At 39.3% G+C, this 22,111-nt stretch overlaps 2 protein-coding genes across 2 annotated transcripts in view; one reads left to right on the forward strand and one right to left on the reverse strand.

The window, feature by feature from the left end:
* LOC109473438 (protein-glutamine gamma-glutamyltransferase K-like) overlaps window positions 1–4,608 on the forward strand; it is a 14,247-nt gene extending 9,639 nt beyond the window's left edge. The window contains exons 14-16 of the mRNA XM_019773298.1: window positions 2,300–2,460; window positions 3,660–3,796; window positions 4,464–4,608. Coding sequence (XP_019628857.1) covers window positions 2,300–2,460; window positions 3,660–3,796; window positions 4,464–4,608 — 443 coding nt within the window. The remainder of the gene's footprint in view (window positions 1–2,299; window positions 2,461–3,659; window positions 3,797–4,463) is intronic.
* A 5,416-nt stretch (window positions 4,609–10,024) lies between these two features.
* The window catches only part of LOC109473654 (coagulation factor XIII A chain-like), a 55,478-nt gene continuing 43,391 nt past the window's right edge, over window positions 10,025–22,111 (reverse strand). Inside the window, exons 4-16 of the mRNA XM_019773594.1 lie at window positions 20,741–20,879; window positions 20,266–20,384; window positions 19,920–20,027; window positions 19,486–19,660; window positions 18,715–18,856; window positions 18,295–18,398; window positions 16,696–16,811; window positions 15,972–16,098; window positions 14,767–14,885; window positions 14,159–14,324; window positions 13,050–13,210; window positions 12,021–12,157; window positions 10,025–11,204 (exon numbers count right to left, since the gene is read on the reverse strand). Of these exons, the coding sequence (XP_019629153.1) occupies window positions 11,012–11,204; window positions 12,021–12,157; window positions 13,050–13,210; window positions 14,159–14,324; window positions 14,767–14,885; window positions 15,972–16,098; window positions 16,696–16,811; window positions 18,295–18,398; window positions 18,715–18,856; window positions 19,486–19,660; window positions 19,920–20,027; window positions 20,266–20,384; window positions 20,741–20,879 (1,806 nt within the window). The 3' untranslated portion in view covers window positions 10,025–11,011. The remainder of the gene's footprint in view (window positions 11,205–12,020; window positions 12,158–13,049; window positions 13,211–14,158; window positions 14,325–14,766; window positions 14,886–15,971; window positions 16,099–16,695; window positions 16,812–18,294; window positions 18,399–18,714; window positions 18,857–19,485; window positions 19,661–19,919; window positions 20,028–20,265; window positions 20,385–20,740; window positions 20,880–22,111) is intronic.

Genomic DNA, 22,111 nt, shown 5'->3' on the forward strand with positions numbered 1-22,111 from the left:
TTTCTTCTCTCTTTTTGAAACATTTGGGAACATAATTACATAGTTTGTCTGCTATACATTCGTTCTTGCATGACATCAAGTGTTTAAACGTGTCCTGCTTTGACATTTTCTTGCATATCTTGTCTTAATGTAAAAAAACGAGTAGTTCTTGGCGTTTATCTTTATATAATGTACAGTCAAGTAGAAAGTGTATCTCGTTTTCAACATACAAATGATTACAGAATTCGCACGTTCTATCTTTCAGAGGGGTACGGCTATGCCTGCCGGATTCTATATTCTGCCGGATTCTATTCTATTAGTAATGGAGAACTCAACTTATATTTTCCCCAGGTTCTGACCAGGAGCGAGTGGCAGTCCGCAAGGCTGTGGGATACGGCACTACGCCGTGGACATATGAAGACATCATCAAAAATGAAGATGTGGAGTTTTCTATCACTGCCAATGAAGAGGTGATCATTTGTTGTTGAGAGTCGGTTATACAGTATTTAGCACTTACAAGTCTTTGGCATTTGGCTTCTACGGGTGATGCTTTCTGTGGGTGATGTCAGTGGTAATCACATCAAGTTTGCTGAAATACATGATTAAAAATCCGATAATAAAAACAACATTTGTCAATGGGAAACATGATAGATCAGTTATGTGGAGCATATACCAATATTGGTATTTCAGTTTCAGAAAATGTTTTTATTGGTGGCATTTGCGACTATGCACTGGAATCCACATGACAATTTTTATACCTTATGAATATGTACTTTTGATGCAGCAGTGTTCTAAAGAAAACTACAACGACCTTACTTTTGGAAATCTTCGGAGTACATATGTCAAATGCTGGCTCCTGTCATGTTCCCTTTGTCTAGCATTTCTTCCCAAGGCTCAAATATGCATATAGTGCCCACAGGTCATGACTGTGCAAATTATTTGCACTGAAAGGAGTTATCACCAGTTTTTTTTAGTTATCACGGGTTTCGAATTGAATTTCCTATCTCACTTAGTAATTAGATGGATGTGATAAATAATCATGTCTGTGCAACTGTTTGTGTGAATAACTTATGCTACAACTGTGGCTTCATACGCAGGCCTACGTTGGTCAGGACATCGAAGTGACCCTGACCATTAAAAACACCAGTGCGGAATCTCGTCACATCACGGCCCACCTGACGGTCAATGCCACGTACTACACCGGCGTGCTGGGGGCACAACTGGGAGAGCTGGAGGAGGACGTGACCATTCCACCAGGCGGAGGTACGTCACCGTTTCTCTTTTTTATTATGACGTGTTTTTTCTACAGATGGTACCTTGTACCATGTACCTTGGTCCCTTAACCCAGGTCAGGGTCGTGGGGGCACTGCATGGTTGAGTGTCTGACCATCTGCCGCCATCCCTCTCGGCTGTGAGCTAGGGTTAGGGTTTCCGCAGGTTTTTTTTCCTGTCCATTCTTGGATGTTGTCGGCCCATTTTTTCTTGCTCCTTTTACTGTTCCTTGAAGGATTGTTTTCGACAGTCCATTTGATCTCACTACAGATGGTGTCAGAAAGCAAAAGGATGAACGAAGTGTTGACCATGATTTAATGCAACTTGTCCACGTTTCGTTTCCTGACCATTGTTCTTGCATTGCCAGGGGCCTTTATTATCTTCAATCCTTAAGCTGCTGGAGTTTCTGACCAGTACATGATCTTGGTGCTGGGGTTTCCAGGCCCTCTTAGAATAGGGGGTACTAGTTTTATTTTAGTATTTTTTGTTACTTTCCACACTGAACATGTGCACTTTAAACCATGATATACCTAGAGATGATAATTAAAAGGTCTGTCATTTCAAACAGTGAACTAGCTTTTTATCTAAAACCTTGAGATGAATCAAAAGTCTGTCTGCAAAATTTGCCAGGGGAGCAAGTACGGTACATTAAGATGGTGTATATAAGAAGTATAAAACACCAGTAAAAAACAGGATAAAAACCGATGCAATAGCTCAATTGGTAGAGTGTTCGCTTTGTAACCGGGAGGTCGTGAGTGGAGTTCAAACCCCGGCCGGGTCAAAGACTTTAAAAATGGTACACACTTCTTTCTCTGCTTAGCACTCGGCACATATGAGAAAGAGTGTGGGAAGGTCAAACACACAGCACTACCAGCGGACCAGCCCCCTGCTGTAGTGCCCTGCACAACTGTGTGTCGCCCAAGGGCTATGGAAATGGACATGGACACCAAACCCTATGCTCTGCATAGAGCATAGCGTTTGGAGACCTTTTATAGGATGTAAACCTTGTCAAGCTACCGTTTCGTCATTCGTTCCGTTGCCGTCACAGTGGACACTGTCAAAATGAGGATGACCTCGAAGGAGTACCTGGACAAGCTGGTTGAGCAGTCCATGATCACGGTGTTCGTGCTGGCTCACGTGGACACCACCAAGCAGGTGTGGGCCGGGCAAGACGACTTCCGGCTCCTCAGCCACGATCTCGTTATCAAGGTAGGGCCAAGACAGTTCTTTTTTTTAAATTTTTATTCTTTCTCATAAAAAGATACAGAGATTGAACCATCCAGGTAATAATAGAATAATAACGGAAAATGATACAGAAGATAGAAATTAGAGACATTTCATGATAATCATAATGATATCAAACATAAAAATGATAATACTCAAATGAATATTAACGTATCCGTAGAAACCTTTGATTATAAACTAATAATGTCAACTCATTTCAAACATAGAAATTATAATAATGATAATCAAATGAATATTAACGTATCTGTAGAGACATTTGATTTTAACCAGAATAATATCAACTCTTTTCAAGCATAGAAATAACAATAATCAAATGGATATCAACGTATTTGTAGAGACATTTGATTATATACCTAATGATATCAACTCATTTCAAACATAGAAATAATAATATTCAAATGAATAATAATGTAGACAGTTCTTTGTGGTCTAAAACCAACAATATAGTGAATGCCATAAACCAGGTATCTTGGTGACATGATAGACTATAAGAGCTGTTAATTAAGGTTGTGTGAAAATAATATTAAAATCGGCCAAATAGGCTATACAATTCATATACATTGTAATATACATATTTGTCACGTACAGTTGCATAACTCGTGATCTGCATGCTAACTCCTTCGGCAAATCACTAAGCCTATTTGGCAAAGTTCTTATATTTTGCCGATAAACAAAAAGAGTCTGGTAGATGCTACTGACATACTTCCATTATATAGAGGAACACCGAGTCCGTTACAAATCTTTAAGAAACGTTTCATATTTAAGCCAACTTGTCTATATGGTAACCATAGATTTATTTATTCATTTGGCTTACAAAGAAGCCAGGGTGTCCCAACTAGTCAAGGACTATTACTATAAGGGACACCCTGGGGAAAAATGAAAATTATTAGACATACATATAATGCATTTTACAATGTACAAAATACATGCTTAGTGAAATATACAAATTATGAACAATGGTGCAATAATATACATACATTTTAAAAATACAGTTATAGAGTCCTGGTTGCCGAGGTACAAAAATGCAATATGTATTATTATGTATATGTTTATGTGGGGGTTTGATACAAATTCAATTTGATTAAGTAGAATATGGATCCCAAGGGATTTCCATACTTTAGATGGGATAACCATAGATAACACTTTGTACTAATGTTGCTCAGGGACCATCGGAGATGGCTGTCGGTAATCAGTACTGGGTGACAGTGGAGTTCAAAAACCCGCTGGACGTGTCCTTGACACAAGCGGTGTTCCGTATCGAGGGTCCCGGACTGCAGAGGCCCAAGACCATTCCTTACGGGTAAGTTCTTCTCCGATATTCTGGAAGTGATACAAGCATATAAACAACAAACAAGTGTGATCAGATACTATGACATAGCCCCTGACCAAAGGTTCTGTCCATTTTGTCCAAACCAAATTGATTGAAGATAAATTTCACTTCACCATGAAATGCTTTAGATATGACGTTTTACGTAATAAGCTATTCACATTTATCGAACCTAGTACAATAGATTTCAACAGACTTGATGCTTTGAAAAGATTTATATATACATATTCAAATGCAACAACTCATACAATGCAAAGATAGGTAAATACATAAAAACTGTTTTGTGATAAGAAAAAATGCGGAAACTCATGATTAGCCTTACTTGATTGTATACTATTTTAGCTCTTTATGTTTAGTAATTAGAACGTTTATTCTCATTATATGCCATTTTCTTTATTTTTTCCGTACTATGTCCAATAGTCGTTGCTATACATTGTACCATGTACAACTGTCCTGCAATAAAGTTCTATATATCATCTGTTATTCCAGACCCCTTCCTTTTACCATGTATCCTGCGCAATAAAATGCTGATAGTGAAATAGTTCCTGCTTCGAGCAGAGACATCAAACGTTCCTGTCACCGACATTTGAAGGTTTAATTACATTGTGTACTAAAAACACCATCATGATATTGTTCTCAGAACCATCATGCCCGGGGAAACAGCCCGTATCGCAGAAGGTATGACCCCCATAAAGGCCGGAAAGAAGACCATCGTGGCCTCCCTGACGTCTGTCCAGTTGCAGCAGGTCACCGGAGAGAGGGAAGTCACGGTCAAGCAGTTCTAGGGCCTCACCATAGGGCCGATATGTGTCAGAATTTACTAAGAAAATCATAGCCATTTCACAGTCAGACGTGAAATCGGTATCAACGTGCTTTTTATGGGTGGCACGCTCGTATCAGTGGTGATGGTGTCACATCAACGTTGCTGAAATACATGATTAAAAATCCGATAATAAAAGCAACATTTGTCAATGGAAAAAAAAGCACGATAGATCATTTATGTGGGGCATATACCAATATCGGTATTTCAGTTTCAGAAAACGTTTTAATTAGTGACATTTAATTGTGACGTTTTAATTGGTGACATTTAATTGTGACGTTTTAATTGGTGACATTTAATTGTGACGTTTTAATTGGTGACATTTAATTGTGACGTTTTAAATGGTGACATTTAATTTTCATTTTTTATTTCATTTCATTTATTTCGAAACCTTTTAGCCATACAGGGCTAGTCTTCCAAGGCTCAAATACATGGAATACAGGCACTTCGAATTCGTTACATATATACATAGGAAATAGTGCATAAGATATAGTGCAAACGTTTAAAAAGACAAAAACACATCACGAGATGCACGAGAAGCTACAAGAGGCTTTAGAAACCTATGATATGTAACTCGCTCAGCGTCTATGGAACTTCAAAGCGAGCTTTAATTTACTTTACATCATATGAATGATCAACGAACGATAGGAATTGATATAAGGATTATCCAGCATTTTGGGTTCACAGAGAACTAAGTTTAAAAGATAAGGCCTAGCTATGATGAGCACACAACAATATATTAAATGTGGTTGTCATTTGGTGTTGACTAACTGTGTCCAAATGTCTATTTCCTGCATACGTTTTGTTTCTTTCTGTGTCGAAAAATTGACAACAATTAGCCTACTCAAGCATCTGTTAAATTACTTCCTTTTTGCGTATCCAGCGTAATAGAATGTTGGTAGTGAACCAGTCCCCGGGGAACAAGGGACATGGATTCATGAAGCTCCGAAGTTTGTTTGTACCCACAGATTAAGATTCAAGATCCAAGATCACTTTATTGAACATTGCAGTGGGACAACTGAATTACGTCCAATTTACAAAGTTTAAAAGCTATTCACTACAAACAAGCGGTATTTTACATAATAAAATGCATTGACAATTATTGACAAATATCGCAATTTAGAACAATAACATGCAATGGTTAAAAATGGTGCAGCACATCTAAGGTGCATTTATTGTAGTAAGTATTCTCCTGATCGAATGACATCGAAGTACATATTTACGTCTGATGTGTTATGTTGTCAAGGTTTGTAGGGTAAAATGCACATGTACGGAACAGGTGAGTTTCTGTATCTGTTGGTTCTTGTTATGGGGTTGGGCAGTTTGTGACTGTTTCTGGTTACTCGGTCAGTGATCTGTAGTCTTGTGAGTCGTAACCAGTCTCTGAATTCGCAGCCATGGATCGGTGATGCGTACAGGACAGTGATGATAAGAAGCAGGGCAGACGACTCTCGTGGATGGAGAGTTTGAAGACTAGATTAAAAGTAACAGCGTGAGACAGGTTGATAACCTGAAAATTTTACTTGGCTGTAAAAAGACATTAACAAAATCTGCGAAGAGAAGGAAGTTGCTGTCCTTTGAATGTTTTCTACCAAGCTGCTGACAATTTGGGAATATCATGAGCTCTGCAGCTGTTCGGAGCGAGCGTGAGGACATCTTCAAGGCCAAACAAGCAATAGACATCTTCCCTCCATGAACGAGGTTGGTGTTGTGTACAAACAAACCACCCCATTAGCAAGGCCGGCAGGTCAATGACCCAAAAACAACCAGACCAAAGAAATATAACTATAGCCTGTCAAACAGGAGGTAAAAACAGATACACTGTGGTCAAACACAGACCACACTACTATAAAATAGGGGTGATAATGTAGAAATCCTTTTAAATTAAGCAATACAAATATACGACAACCTGCTAATGCACTCTAAAACACAAAGAGACTCAACAACTGCCCACATACCAAAAATTATACCAAACCATCCACCAGATTTTCCAAACATTCAACACAAAAAGACCAACGTTAAACATTTTGTAAATATCAAACGCAAACAGCTAGGAAACCCAAATTTAAACCACTAAACCATAATTATAACAACTACATGCTACCTTAATATAGCACAAACAGTCCATAACGCGCCAACAATAGAATAAAAAAATTAAACTGCAGTACCAAGGTCAATCACCAGGGGCTCAACCTACACAATCTCCAAGGCCCCATCCATCAATCTGCCAAATATCATACAGTTCCTTTTCACCGATCTTCAGATATCAGACCAAAACATGAAACGGACCAAAAACAATACCCCCATTACATGGAGGGTAATTAATCATTTGTAAGCATTCCATAGTTTTATTTGCAAGCTACATGAGTTTGTAAGCTATATGAAATATATGATGTTTCCCGTATGTATTTGTTTCTATTTGACATCCAATTAGTGCATTTACGAGTGTAGAGAACGCTATTTTTTCATTAATTAACTGACCAGACAGCCAGACAATGTTAGAGGTGTCAGATGAGACTGCTTTTGTTGCTTGTTCATTGGTTGAGTGTTGACTGGTTGGTATGTTAGTTGGTCGGTTGATCGGTTGATTGATCTTTCGGTTGATTGGTTCAGAATTCGTTGGCTGGACCATGCAAAACAGGCATGATAGATGAGTTATATGGGGCTCCTACCAATATTGGTATTTCAGTTTCAGAAAATGTTTCAATTGGTGACATTTCCGACGATGCACTGGAATCTACAAGAGGCTTTAGAAACCTATGATATGTAACTCGCTCAGCTTCTAAGGTACTTCAAAGCGAGCTTTAATTTACTTTACATCATATGAATGATCAACGAACGAACGAACGATAGGAATTGACATAAGGATTACCCAGCATTTTGGATTCACAGAGAACTAAGTTTAAAAGATGAGGCCTAGCTATGATGAAGAAGCAACAATTTATTAAAGGTGGTTGTCAATTGGTATCTACACTGTGTCCAAGTGTTTATTTTTTGCATACGTTTTTTCTATGTGTCGAAAATTAGACAAAAACCTTTTTAGCCTGCTCATAACATCTGTTATTCTACTTCATTTTTGCGTACCCAGCGTTATAAAATGTTAGTAGTGAACTATCCGTGAATAGTTTCATTAGAAACTGAGTAAATTGACTCTTTTTTACACAACCAAGTCTTTTATTCAGACAACGTTTCGGTGACCGTCTGTCACCTTCCTCGGGGCAATTCTGACTGGTTCACATTGCATTGCAGCACAGGTGTCGCTGCTATAGACGCATTCCCAAATGTACAATATTTACGTATCTACCTGTGCTGCAATGCAACGTGAACCAGTCAGAATTGCCCTGACGATGGTGACAGACGGTCACCGAAACGTCGGCTGAATAAAAGACTTGGTTGTGTAAAAAGAGTCTCTATACTCACTTTGGTAGTTCCCGGGGAACAAGGGACATGGATTCATGAAGCTCTGGAGTTTGTACTTGAAGATCAAGATTCAAGATCACTTTATTGAACATTGCCAATCTTCATTGCAGTGAGACCACTGAATTACGTCCAATTTTCAAAGTTTAAAAATCATTCACTACAAACAAGCGGTATTTTACATAATAAAATGCATTGACAATTATTGAAAAATATTGCAATTTAGAACAATAATATGGTTGAAACTGGCGCAGCACATCTTAGGGGCATTCACTGTAGTAATATTCAGCTGATCGAATGAAAAAGTACATATTTACGTCTGATGTGTTATATTGTCAAGGTTTGTTGAGTAAACTGGACATGTTGGTTCTTGCTGTGAGGTTGGACAGTTTGTGACTGTTTCTGGTTACTCGGCCAGTGATCTGTAGTCTAGTGGTTGGTAACCAGTCTCTGAATTTGGAACTTAGCAGAGATTTCAGCCGTGGATCGGTGACACGAACTTTAATTGGGATGCGTACAGGACAGTGATAATAAGGAGCAGGACGGAGGAATATTGTGAATGGAGAGTTTGAAGACCAGATTAAAAGTAACAGCGTGAGACAGCGTTAATAAAACCTGAACATTTTACTTGGCTGGAAAAAAAAACAACAGAAAATCTGCGAAAAGAAGGAACTTGATGACCTTTGAATATTTTTCACCAAGCTGCTGGCATTTTGGGAGTATCATGAGCTCTGCAGCTGTTTGGAGCGAGCGTGAGGACATCTTCAAGGCCAAATTAATCATCTGTAAGCATTCCATAATTTTCTTTGCAACCTACATGAGTTTGTAAGTTATTATATGTGCTTGTAAGCTATGGTGTGTTTGTAAGTTATGATACGTTAGTTTTGTAACTATTAATTAAGAACAGACCTATATTCTGTTAGTAAGCTATATGAAATATGTCATGTTTCCCGTATGTACTTGTTTCCATTTGACATCCAATTAGTGTATTTACGAGTGCAGAGAACGCTCGTAATTATCATTTGTTATTAAATTAATCACACAGCAAGACAATGCTAAAGGTGTTAGATGAAACTATTCTCGTTGCTTGTTCAGTGGTTGAGTGTTGACTGGTTGGTATCTTAGTCGGTCGGTTGATCGGTTCATTGGTTTTTCGGTTGATTGGTTCAGAATTCGTTGCTTGGTTCGTTAGATGGTTTGTTGTTTTTGTATACTTAAATCTTAAACTTATTCTAGATAATTAATGAGACATAGTTACAGCCATAAAGAATGTAAGCTAGGACTTTTTGTCGAATCTTAGACAAAGAAAGATCTGCAAAAAATAAACATCAGGACACCGTGTAGACACCAACTGACAACCACGTTTAATAAATTGCTGTTGCTCACCATTGGTAAACCGTATCAATTAGAGAAACTACTACAATGTTTCGTGTAGATTCTATCACATTCTTGTCACTGCCACCAATGAAAACATTACATGAAGTAATTATAATAATAAAGAAGCTACCATAGAAGCTGAGTGAGTTATGTACCATGGGTTTCTAATGTTTCGTTAAAATTCATTACATTGTCGCAACTGTCACCATGCAATGAAAACATTCATGAAACTAAGATGTTGATATCGTAAGTTACCTGTTATAACTGATCTATAAACCTTTTGTTTGACCGATGCTGATTGACAGTTGTAATCATGTATTACAACCAAGTTAATATGAGACCATCACGACACCACTGGGACAAACGTTGATATTGTTTGCATCAATCAGCTTGTTACGAAAGATAGTCATAAAGCTATTATAGCTATATAGCTACAAGAAAATTATTCCTGTTGTAGTTAATGCTCTATCATTTTAGAAATAGTATTACCGTATCACCGACAATTAATAAATGGTCAAAAGAGTATCTGTATAACTACTGTAAAAATCTTCAATGATTTGACTTCTCATACTATCTACTATGCCCTTCCATTTTGTGTCCTTTCCCATGTGTATCTAGCGTAAGAAAATGTTGAACGTAAACCAGTTCCTGTAAAGCATGTATGGGATGCCTTCTACGTCGCCAAATATCGCATTTTTTTAAATTCATAACCAGTTCCTGTAAAGGATGTATGGGCAGAAATATCTGATGCCTTCTACGAGGCCAAATACCGCATTTTTTCATAATTTCAAAGGCCGATTAATGAATGAATGAATGGAGACCTTTATTGTACATTTTTGCCTTCGTCCTCTACTCTATCTAGGCTACAAAATTGGCAGATTCTTTGCTCTAAGGGAGTGCGGTTATGTCTTCCTGCTTCAATTCGCAATTTGTGACAACTGATTCTTAGTTTTGTGATAGTGGATCTATGACGTACATTTGCTAATTTAAGATATTCTTCTTCGTTATAAGAATGTTTTACTAGTCTGTATAATCTGAGTTTATTCTTTGCATTTGCAATTCTGTTATCGTCGTGGATTTCGGATAGAAATGTCTGAAAATAGATATCTTTTATACGCTGATAAATTGATGACATAATAGGGGACGTGTTTGAGACAATTGACTGGGGATTTTGCCAGACGAAAGCATAACCACATTCCTCTAGAGTTTTGCGTACACCAGACGCCCAACATTTTGTACCTGATGCTTCTCAATCTACTTGACATAGAAGAGCGTCTGCCTGAAGGGTGTCAGCTGGTACGTTCTTACAGAGTCGAATGAAATACTTGATGGCATTTAGGGAGGCCTCTAGGTGAATGGGGTATCTCCCTAGTTCTGCCAGTGATGCAAGATTACTAGCTGTTTTGGGGATGTTAAGTGAATGTTTGCAAAATTTTAAAAGGACTGATTCAATAGGGCAGAATTTTTGGCTTTTGAAACCCCCCCATATTTCAGACCCGTATAGTAAGATAGGTTTAATTCATTGACTTGGACGTCGAGCTCGCCGGTGACCCGTATAGTAAGATAGGTTTAATTCATTGACTTGGACGTCGAGGTCGCCGGTGACCCGTATAGTAAGATAGGTTTAATTCATTGACTTGGACGTCGAGCTCGCCGGTGACCTGTTTGATCTTGTCGGAGGTGAAGGACGCTATGATGGTTTTCTTCCCCCACTTCCTAGGTGTTATCTTCTCCGTCACGCGTGCTGTCTCTCCTGGTTTGATGGGTCTGAAAGTTTTTTCAAATAATCTTTATTATTATTTCAAAAGCAAAGAAAAAAGAACAGAGAACATGTTCATATACAAGAAAAATAAATACCCAGAGACATTTTGCAAACAATACATTAGTCTACCAATTTACCATACGGTGGACCCCATTTCAACATATGTTTCTCCATTTTCCTGCAGTGCTGTCACATATTCTAATCTGTGATAGTATTTAACATAGCCTATAAATCCTTTATTCGTGACAAACTTGTACTGTCTGTTCTTATATATATAAAGTTTCAATATTAATAACAATGTGTTAAGGACAATAGGATGATTAACTGGAATGCCTAATATGATAATTCTGGTTGTAAGCTTGACTGCTGTTTCAATATGTTGTTTTATCCAAAATTCTACATCCCCCAGAAATAGTTTACGGTAATTGATAAAATGGCGAACTGAAACCTTATGAAAAGATCCATAGCAGTATTTTAACAACGTTGATGTTCAACGCTGACGTAGCATCTGCCGATTGTACTAAACAGTAGGGGCTAGTGTAAGAACTGAATGTTTGGCACAGTTTAGAAATCAATATTCGTGGACATGACTAGAACATTTAAAACAGTTTGAAATCCATATCCTTGGTAAGATCTTTTCTCATGAAATAAGTTGTAGCAGTACACAACAATTATAAATCACGAGATAGCTACTAGATGGAACCGATTTACTTAGCGGCCACTTTTCTAACCCAAAGTAACCCTACACACCCTACTAACCCTACTGTGGTGATAGCTCAAAACAAAATTGATTCAATTTGACAAAAGCTGATGTAACGTACTTGTGAGAGATTTTCTTTGCTTTCTGCAGTCCAGGGCCCTCGATATAAAACTCTGCCTTGGACAGAGTGACGTCCAGAGGATTGGTGAACTCGATCTCTGCTGTGACCTGTTCGCCTACATAGATCTCATCTGGAGCCTACCAGGAAAAACACACACAGAGTGAGTTAGAGAGAGTATGAGAATGGCTTTGCTGCATCATCAGACACTGCTCTTGACTGATTGATTCACACATGGCACCTACGAGGGAACAACAGAAACCTGGAGTCATGTCGCTACATTTATTCACTGTTTCACTACATTTCTATCTACTCTTATTCAGTGCTGTGTATTAATGTTGTCAAACGTAAAAACATTTCTGAAAGCCACAAACAGCCTGGTTGGCGCCAGGTTGGATGTGAAGAGCTCACAAGTGAATTTGGACTAATAATTACCGGTGGTTATGGGAAATTGCCCCTTTTTTCGTTGGTCAAAGTCATCTGGACAACAAGGTTCGAAATAATGAACAAGATTGAACTGTGATTTCCAACTCTGAAGGAAAGAAGGGAGTCAGCAGCAGTAAATCTCTTCAAAGCTATGCTGGATCACCCTCTGCACGACCTTGTTCCCCCTGAACGTGCGACTGCCACAGGGAGACAGCTCAGGAACAGCAACATGCTCACCTTGCCTAAAGCTAGGACTCTACGCTTGAAAAAGTCTTTCTTACATTGTGCAGTAAGGCTCTACAATGACAGTGATAAGGACTGATATTTGAAAACCTATGTCTGCTATTTCCTGTTGTAGATTGAATGGTGTTTGTACATATTTGTATATATTGTGTTTCTGTGTACTTGTCCTGTTTTGTTTTTTAACCAATTGTAAAAATCGAATACTTAATTCAGGGGTGCATTAGCATTTCCTGCGTTTTTACGATTTTGTTGCATTGAAATTCCTGCGTTTGTACGATTTTGTTGTATTGAATAAATTAAATTGAAAACACAATAAAAATTGGACTTTCAAGATAAGGTTCGAAATAGATGTTAACAACCTACCTTGATGATGAGCTCCGGACTTATGAGCAGGAAGTCATCTTGTCCTACGTAGACCTGGCCAGTGGTGTCCACGTGCGCCAAGGCGTGAACCTTCACGATTGCCTGTTCCACCAGCTTGTCCAGATACTCCTTGGGCGTGTAGGTCATCTCCACGGAAGCCTCTGGAAGGGTGTAGACAGGTTAGTAACTTACATTTTAATTGGGAAAGACACTGCCACTGAGGAAATACCAGTGTAATGAGTGTCATCATGAAGGACAAATTTACAAGCCAGATGAAAGACTTTGGTTATATCATTGTTTGTTTGTTTGTTTGTTTATTGGTTCGCATATATTTAAGAACAATAAAATGAACATATTACTGACAATAAAATAAAATGCTGGGGAAAGATATGAAGCCATAGTGGCTTGTCTGGGATCTTCCCCGACAAAATTAATTAACAACTGAAATAATGCTAACAAATCAAATGGTAATAATAAATAACAATAGGTAATTAATAAATTTGATCAATATGATTAATATGATAATAGTAACAAAACAAATAGTAACAATGAATAACAAAAGTGATTGATAAATAACGCTAATTAGAAATGATATGTTAAAAACTTTAACTTTAACGTTAACAGAACTTTAACTGCAGTACAGACATTGGCAGAATTGAAGCAATAACTCAAGAAAAACGTAGTACACGCATGTCTTTGTAAATGTTTTATGGTCAAAGAGACGTTTGCCGTATTAGCTTGTCACATTTCTCAGGCCTGTTAAGGGCTGACAGTCGAGAGTTAACTACCGAATTGGTTGTTTTGTACAAGCTGATGATTGATTGTTTATCAGTGCATTCGTGTGATCTGTATCTACTCTATATCTTGGTTGATATCGGGATTGATATACTGAATTCGAAAAAGATCATCCTTTTCCGTTTCAGTGGACTTTCCACACATATACCTGTCTACCTATTTAGCGGAGCATGGAAAACACAACACTTATGACATACAGTTTTATCGATAACTGGAGTTTTGTGCATAGTCTGAGAAAGATTATATGGAAGATAAGAGAGCCAGTGTAACCTCCAAAATCGTGTCCAACATTCGTTACTTTGTAAATGACTAACCTCCCCTTGGTGGAACTGTGACGTCCTCCTCCATCTCTCCGATGTCATACGCAGGCACGCCGGTGTAGTACATGGCCTGGGCAGTCAGGTGGGCCGTGACACGGCGAGGTTCAGAAGTGAGGTTCTTCATGGTCAGTCTCACGTGAATATTCTCGCCTATGTAGATCTAAGATAGAGAGGGTAAAAAATAGTATTAGCACGCCTAGAAGTGCAGAACGTTTTACCGCATACCGGAGCTTAGCAAATTAAGTAAAACTAGAAAAGTAACATTTGCAAAGCAAATGCATAATGTTTTCCTTCGGACATGGTCTGCTCTGTTAATTCTTACTCAAACACATTCACATACATGCATATGGTGACATGAGTCTAAATACCTACTATGAAATTGCAACATTATGTAACCCAACACCAGTTACTATGGTGACAGACGTCAACAAAAGAGGCCATTGGTCAGGTCAGAGGTCAGTGTTTGGAACAGAAGAACAAGAAGAAATGGAGCAAAAACAATATGTTTTCCTTCGGGAAACATAATAAAACAGAAATCACATAGATAGCACAGAATCACTGCTTTGCACACTCGGCAATGTCCCCCACAGGCTCTTACTTACATCATCGTCGGCATGGATTTTGAATTCCACGTCCTCCTCTTTAATGACGTCGTCGTAAGTGTTCGGCCGCATTCCGTGTGAAACTGCAGTGCGGACTGCCACACGCTCCTGGTCAGAACCTGTAGGGTGACGCAGCAGAGGTATAAGCAACCTGGAATTGATCTGCCCATGACGCTTCAATGACTCCCTCATTAGCATGAAAGTTCATCCTTGATGGCTCCTTGATATTTTCGTTTAGAATAATGACAAAATATGCATTTCTTCACTTTCCAATGGATGCTTTTTGGTGTATTTTGGTTTTTCTGATATGCCAACAGTATCATGTCATCAATCAACAGACAAGCACTGTAGTTAAGTTTTGTTAAGTTAGGGCACCATATTTGAAGAGAATTTCAACAATTTTCTACCAATGTTTATTACACAATTTGAAAAGTTTTTCAGAAGTTACAAATGCCAAACAGTCTCTGGACTAGTTTAGCCTTTTGATGATTGGAGAAAATAATATTGACTGATAAAATTGTATTGTCAACGGCATAAAGACATGTCTATATAGTAAAACGTTGCACTTTATTCCAGCACACAATTGTACAGGGATCAAATTTTCAGCGACCACTGTCGCCTTCATTAGGATAATCAATGACCAATCACTTCACAGCGTGATCTCGCGAGAGTTACGGTTACAAACACGTGGTCTTATTCACACGAGGCTTTACTCATACGTATCAAAAGTATCAATTGATCAAAAATGCCAGGGAGTTTATATCAATTGTATCCATTGCTCACGTCACGTATCAGTAAAGTCTCGTGTGAATAAGGTCACGTGTGTGTAACCGTAACTCTCGCGAGATCACGTTGTGAAGTGATTGGTCATTAATCATCCTGATGAAGGCGACAGTGGTCGCTGAAAATTTGATCCCTGTACAATTGTGTGTTGGAATAAAGTTCAACGTTTAACTATGATTACTACCAACACAGATGAACTTTCATGATAACAGGTCTATATGTTTGTTGTTGGTCATATTCAGCCATCTGGGCTGCTGGGATCCCCCCCCCCCACAACGTTAACCAGAAACCGCTGCGACTCTGCACCGCCGGAAGATCTCGGAAGTTAGGCTAAGACACAGGACAACGGCGCAAGTACCAAAGAAATATTAACGATTAACTAGAATAGCAATACAATGATGCAATAATGGCGTGGCAATGACCTTCAGGATACTTGTAGTTCTCCGTCACATCTTCCCTGTCGTTGGAGCCGACAGCCTTGGTGCTTATTCTGTGACCGATGGCGTTCTTGTAGGTGCCCGTCTTAGTCAGGTTCCTACGCCTGTCCACCTGGAATGATGATCATGAACGTGTGTACGTCCTCCGTGAATAGTTTCATCAGGTAGGTAAAACACTGAGTAAAGAGACTCTTTTTTTAACACAACCAAGTCTTTTTTTCAGCCGGTCTGTCACCTTCCTCAGGGCAATTCTGACTGGTGTCGCTGCTATAAATGCATTCATGAACGTTATGCTATAGATGCATTCACATGTACATTTTGGAATGCATCCATAGCACAGGTGTCGCTGCTACAGATGCTAAACGTACAATATTTACATATCTACACATATGCGTGATTACAGATATTGTACGTTTGGGAATGCATCTATGGCAGCGACACCTGTGCAATGCAATGTGAACCAGTCAGAATTTCCCTGAGGAAGGTGACAGACGGTCACCGAAACGTCGGCTGAGTAAAGACTTGGTTGTGTAGAAAGAGTCTCTTTACTCAGTGTGTACGTCCTGTGGTCGTTTGTAATGCCCATTTACTATGTGATCACCCATAGCATTCGATGATATTACTAACTAGATTTATGTTGTATGATTTATCTCTCAAACCTTTTTGCTCACATTTGTTTGTTCATTAGAGACTTCAAGTGTGAACGTACCTGCCAGCTCACCCTGTCGGCGTTCACCTCGGCGAAGACGAACTTGGTGTCGTACGGCAAGTAGACGTGCCCGTTTTTTATTGCAGAGACAGGGCAGGGTCCGCACTGGCTTTTACCTAACACAAAGGTTAGCAATTGAAATCCCTGTTCTTAGTTTGATAATCAACTTCTTATTCATCTACTATCCAGAAACGTGTCTGAGCATGGTTCTGCATAAAGCACATTTCTGGATACACCAATACCAACCAACCGACCGACCGACCAACAAGTAAACAAACAAAAAATAGTATAGAACTAGAGTTCCACGATCTCATACCTTCGCCAAATGATATTAGCCTTTATGACTCAGAAATTATATATTAATCCCCGTGATTATGCAAATAGGATCCTAAATTTCATGAATTATATCTGTTGATCATATTCTACACCAAAGAACAGTCTTATCTTAACGACGAACTAGCATTTGCTCATAAATTATGCAAATGAGGTCGTTATTTGAATATGTTCACCTTTACTTCACTTTCAAATACCCCAAGTATGAAATTCCAGGCAGTTACCACTTTGGAATTATAACGTTTTTCAATAATTATGCAAATTAAGTCTTCATTTGCATAATCAATATGAAGACACACGAACGCCCCTGAAAACATAAACTTCTTGGCAAAGGTAACAATACAAAAGTTGATATGATCACAGATGATAGATCATGATGCAACGTAGACAACGTAGATGCCGTAGACCAGTAAGTTTTTGAACTGGTCGTCAGGGTATCATCAAACATTTGGAAAAACAAGCTAAACTAGAAAGGCCAATATTTGCTTTGGAGCAAATACAGCGATGGGTTCACCACATTTTACGACATGGCAGGGAAAGAATGAGAAACACAAGGGAAAACAATGATTTACATTGATATAACTATAATATGAAGTAACATACGACTAAAACAACAGTTGGATAGCTATTCCCTACTTTATTGGTTAGGATTTTTAATTGCATAATGCAAACTGTTGATTTTCAAGATAAAAATAACGTTCATGCCCCGCATTCCAATGCTGGAGCAGGAAAGCTTGAAATACCTACCAAAACACTTGAATAAAGACATACTGTCAGTATGGAAATGCTCTGTGCAGGTGTTAATCAAGTTAAATCCCAACAGCCAATCAGCAAGAAACGCTCTGTGCAGGTGGAAATGCTCTGTGCAGGTGTTAATCAAGTTAAATCCCAATAGCCAATCAGCAAGAAGAATAGAGGAAAGCTGCATGCCTATTGGTTGATGCCCTGCATTCCATTGTGATGACTCATACCCAAACGAGGTAAACACGGCACACTAACACAGTAATACATTTGCTATAACACAGCCAAAAAACTCAAATAAAACCATTCTAAAAGCCTGTATCACAAAAATTTAAAACACGCCTAGGGGTATTTGCCCACTGTACCTCCATACCAAATTTCAGGATCTTAGGCCCCAAAATGAAGAAGCTGAATCCATTTAAAAAATGGCAGGAGAAGAAGGAGGAGGAGAAGGAGAAGAAACACCAGAAAAAGCAATATGGTTTCACCTCACCACTTCGTGGTGTGGTGAACCCATAAAAATACCGTCGCTTAATTCCTGCGGCGTGGCGTCCAACGCCTGCCAGCCTCCATACCCCTCCGGTAGGTCAGGCCGGGCCATCCACGCCTCGTTCCACACGTGGAAGTTCCTAATATTGAGAAACATTTCAATACGTCATTTGGTGATCTTTCATATTTGGCTCAACGCATTTGAGTATCTATCAGTAGTGCCTATCAGTAGTGCTAGTCCGCTAGTCACCCTTCCAAATATCCATTGCAATACACATTCAAGACGAGCAACAAGCATGCAGATTTTCACTCCAAATATGGTGCCGCAACTTAAGCAACTACAGTGCTTTTTCGAAAAGCACTGTTTTTGGGGTTAGGTTTGGGCACCATATTTCAAGTAAAGATTTTTATCAATTCTCCACCAGTGTTTATCACACAATTTCACATTTCTCCTACCAGACCGAGTCATTCCTTCCGGTGAAGTTGACAGGACGCCCACGCTCGTCATAGTAGGAGTCTATGGTCATGCTGACGTCAGTGTCGTGCGCGGAATCAAAGTTAGTGACGCTGCGGGCAGGAATCCCGAGACATCGGAGAACTGAGGAGTATGGATAAGAGTGTGATATACTTTCCGTCACTAGTCTAGTAGCGATCCTATCGGGTGCTCACCGTTTTTCCTCTTCGCTGGATGTTTTGCCCGCCCGCTCATGTCAATCAACGCATGTCGGCGAATTCTACAATGTTGGTTTCAAATTTAAGACTGCGCTTTACGGGACGGCAGTAATCTGACGTGCGTACTGGAAAGATGCTTCTCTTAATCTTATATATGTTGTAATGCAAAGGCTGTGGGAGACGAAATACACTTTATCTCAAATTGTTCCTTTCATAGCAACGCTCGAAATGAGTTAACTATTCAAACTTCTACAACTTATCCCAATTTTACTAAACTTACAGACCAAGAAAAACTATTCTTCTTTTAACTTCTCAAAACCCACTAATTTTAGAAAAGATGGGACATTACGTCTTCCATGGTCTAAAAAAGAGAAGTCAAACCCCTTAGACATAGTTTTAGACATAGCTATAGCTCTAGACAACTACATTTTATCATGTAGATTTTAGTTATTTTATACTACGTTTCATTGTTCTTTTATGTTGTTAATCTGCAATTAGCCCCCCGGGCATGAATTTGCAATAAACTTCATCATTATATACCGCTAGACTTCTTACCTGTCGTCGTAACACCAGAGAAGACCCAGCACTGTCCGAACTTTACTGGTCGTTTTTGCGCGTGATGCTGAAGAAGGATCTCCACACTGCCGTTCCAGCTCCAGGGGAACATCCCGCCGGAATAGGGCTCTTCCCATTTCCCGGCCAACACGCCATTATCGTCATTGGAGTTCACCTGGACAGGAAGTCTAGTTGGTTACTCAATTTTGTTTACATACATGCAACGACATCGAAGTTCTGAATCCTTCGGAACAACAACTAGATTTCCACAACAAGTCACAAAAGTTTCTCATTGATTATGCAAATAAGAACCTCATCTGCATGAAATATATCAGCTTATGATATTCTCCACCCAATGTTAACGTTCTTATTGGTACCTTGTCACTACCTCCATGCAATATCTGTAGAGGAAAGAAGTAGGACCAGGGTCTCACCATCTTCGAGACGACTCTGCTGACCACAACAGCGTCTCCCCGACTCTCGTTCCGTATGTTTGAGCTATCCAGAAGCCACAAGCACGCATCCAGAATCTTGGGCTCGAACTGATGAAGAACGGAAGAAATTGCCACTTACTAGTCTGTAAACTATGTAAAAGCAACGATGAAAGTCAAATGTCTCTAAATTTTGAAAAAAATGATCTAGATGTCTATTTTCTCGCTCATATCAACGATGGCCATCAAAGAGAGATTGATTAAGGGCGTTCGAATCCTTCTGAGCAAAACAATGCATCTGATGTAAACAGGAAGACATTATCGAAGTCGTCTTAGAAGTACGTCCTACCTGTCCAAAGTTCCATGGTCGCCGCCCGGGCCACCTGCTGGTACCATTGTACTGGTAGCCATGTTCGTTCAGAACGTACTCACCCAGCTTGGCCTCATCATCCATGTACGTGAAATCATCTGCAAAAGGCGAAAGACACATATAAAGTCATTTTCAACAACAACAACAACAACAAAAAGGGAAGAATAGTAACACTTATTATTATTAGAATCTAACGTTATAACACAAATATGACCGCCATGATGTTCCCCATTTGATATATAAAGACAAATGCATTAAGGGCTATCCTCGATTAGAAAAACTAAAAGTGTTTGTTTTATATCCGAATCATCACAAAGCTAAAGAAGCCGAACCCACAATTTTCACTACCATAGTTTGTAAACTTGTTTCGTATTTGTGACTCAAATCTAGCATAGAGAGACAAAGGATGTGCGATAAGTGACTTCATTCATTCATTCATATTTTAGTTCCTTACCCTTGACCCATGGGTTGAAGAGAATGACCACGGTGTTGTCGTCCGTCTTCCTGCTGCGGAACGTCTTGCCGTCTGACGTCGTCTCGATGACTACGTGATACCTGCCGACGATGGCGTCAGGAGGCGTGGTGATTGCCACCTGCGGGAAAAGTGATCGTTTTCGTCAGAAAGGTATGTTTTCGGTTTGGGCCAGGTGGAGCAGGTGTGGTTTGTGGTATGTAGCTGTGATCTGTATGTAGGTCAACGTCACAACTCGAGTAGTTTTGGATGGATCTTTTTTGATATTTGGTGTGTGGGTAGCTGTTGTGAAAATGAAGTTGTTTTTTTGTGTACAATAGAACTCGAGAAGCAATGGATTGTTGTTAATTAAGGGTTAATGTCCCGTCCCGAGGTGAATATGGTGTGATTAAGCCTTGTCAGTTGCTATAACCACCGAATAAAGCCACCAAGTGAGCGCAGCGAACGAGGTGGCTTTATGAGGTGGTTATAGCAACTGACAAGGCTTTATCACACCATATTCACCGAGAAAGGGCGGGCCATTAACGCTATTATCATATAGCTTACACGATAGCCTATCCAAACTGATGCAGTGAAGAGTGATACAATGTACAATTCACCCCTTGCACATGCTGAATAGAACATAGAATATGTTGTTCCATCTGGAGTCACCTGAGGTCACTGGGGGTTCATGTTCTATGGCCTTCTATCTGGGTCATAGGCAGGGAACAGGTGTTCTTATGGGAGTCATTGGAACACAACTCAAGTTATTTTTGGATTTTTTAGAAGTAGAGCCGTGTTCTATTGGGTCACCTGAGGTGATTATTCATTTTGTTTAATGTATGGATTGGGATGATTAATACCCGATTTTGACTCTATTTGTGACATTACGGCGACATAAAGAATGTGGAATGGAGCCTTCTGATTGGTCAACGTCACCCGGCTATATGATAACGATATTTAGTGGGTGGTTAGTGGCAGCCAAAATGAATGTGAAGTTCGATAATACCCCGTAGCGGCTATTCAAAGCATTATTGCGGCAAAGTGTGAGGTAAAGGTAAAGAGGCTTAGAGGGTAATCCCAAGATAACTGTAACGAGTTATTGGACAAGACTACACCACCATAACATAATAACTTAAACATTAACACATAGAAATACTAACACTTAAAAAACACTCCATATATGGCAAACGCTTGTGTTACTTTAACTCTAATTATGGGTTCACAACACCACGAAGTGGTGGTGAACCCATATTGCTTTTTCTGATGTTTCTCCTTCTCCTTCTCCTGCCATTTTTTAAATGGATTCAGCTTCTTCATTTTAGGGCCTAAGGTCCTGAAATTTAGTATGGAGGTACAGTGGGCAAATACCCC

This window comes from Branchiostoma belcheri, unplaced genomic scaffold (assembly GCF_001625305.1).
Source record: "Branchiostoma belcheri isolate BF01 breed outbred unplaced genomic scaffold, Haploidv18h27 scaffold3, whole genome shotgun sequence".
Classification (NCBI taxonomy): domain Eukaryota; kingdom Metazoa; phylum Chordata; class Leptocardii; order Amphioxiformes; family Branchiostomatidae; genus Branchiostoma; species Branchiostoma belcheri.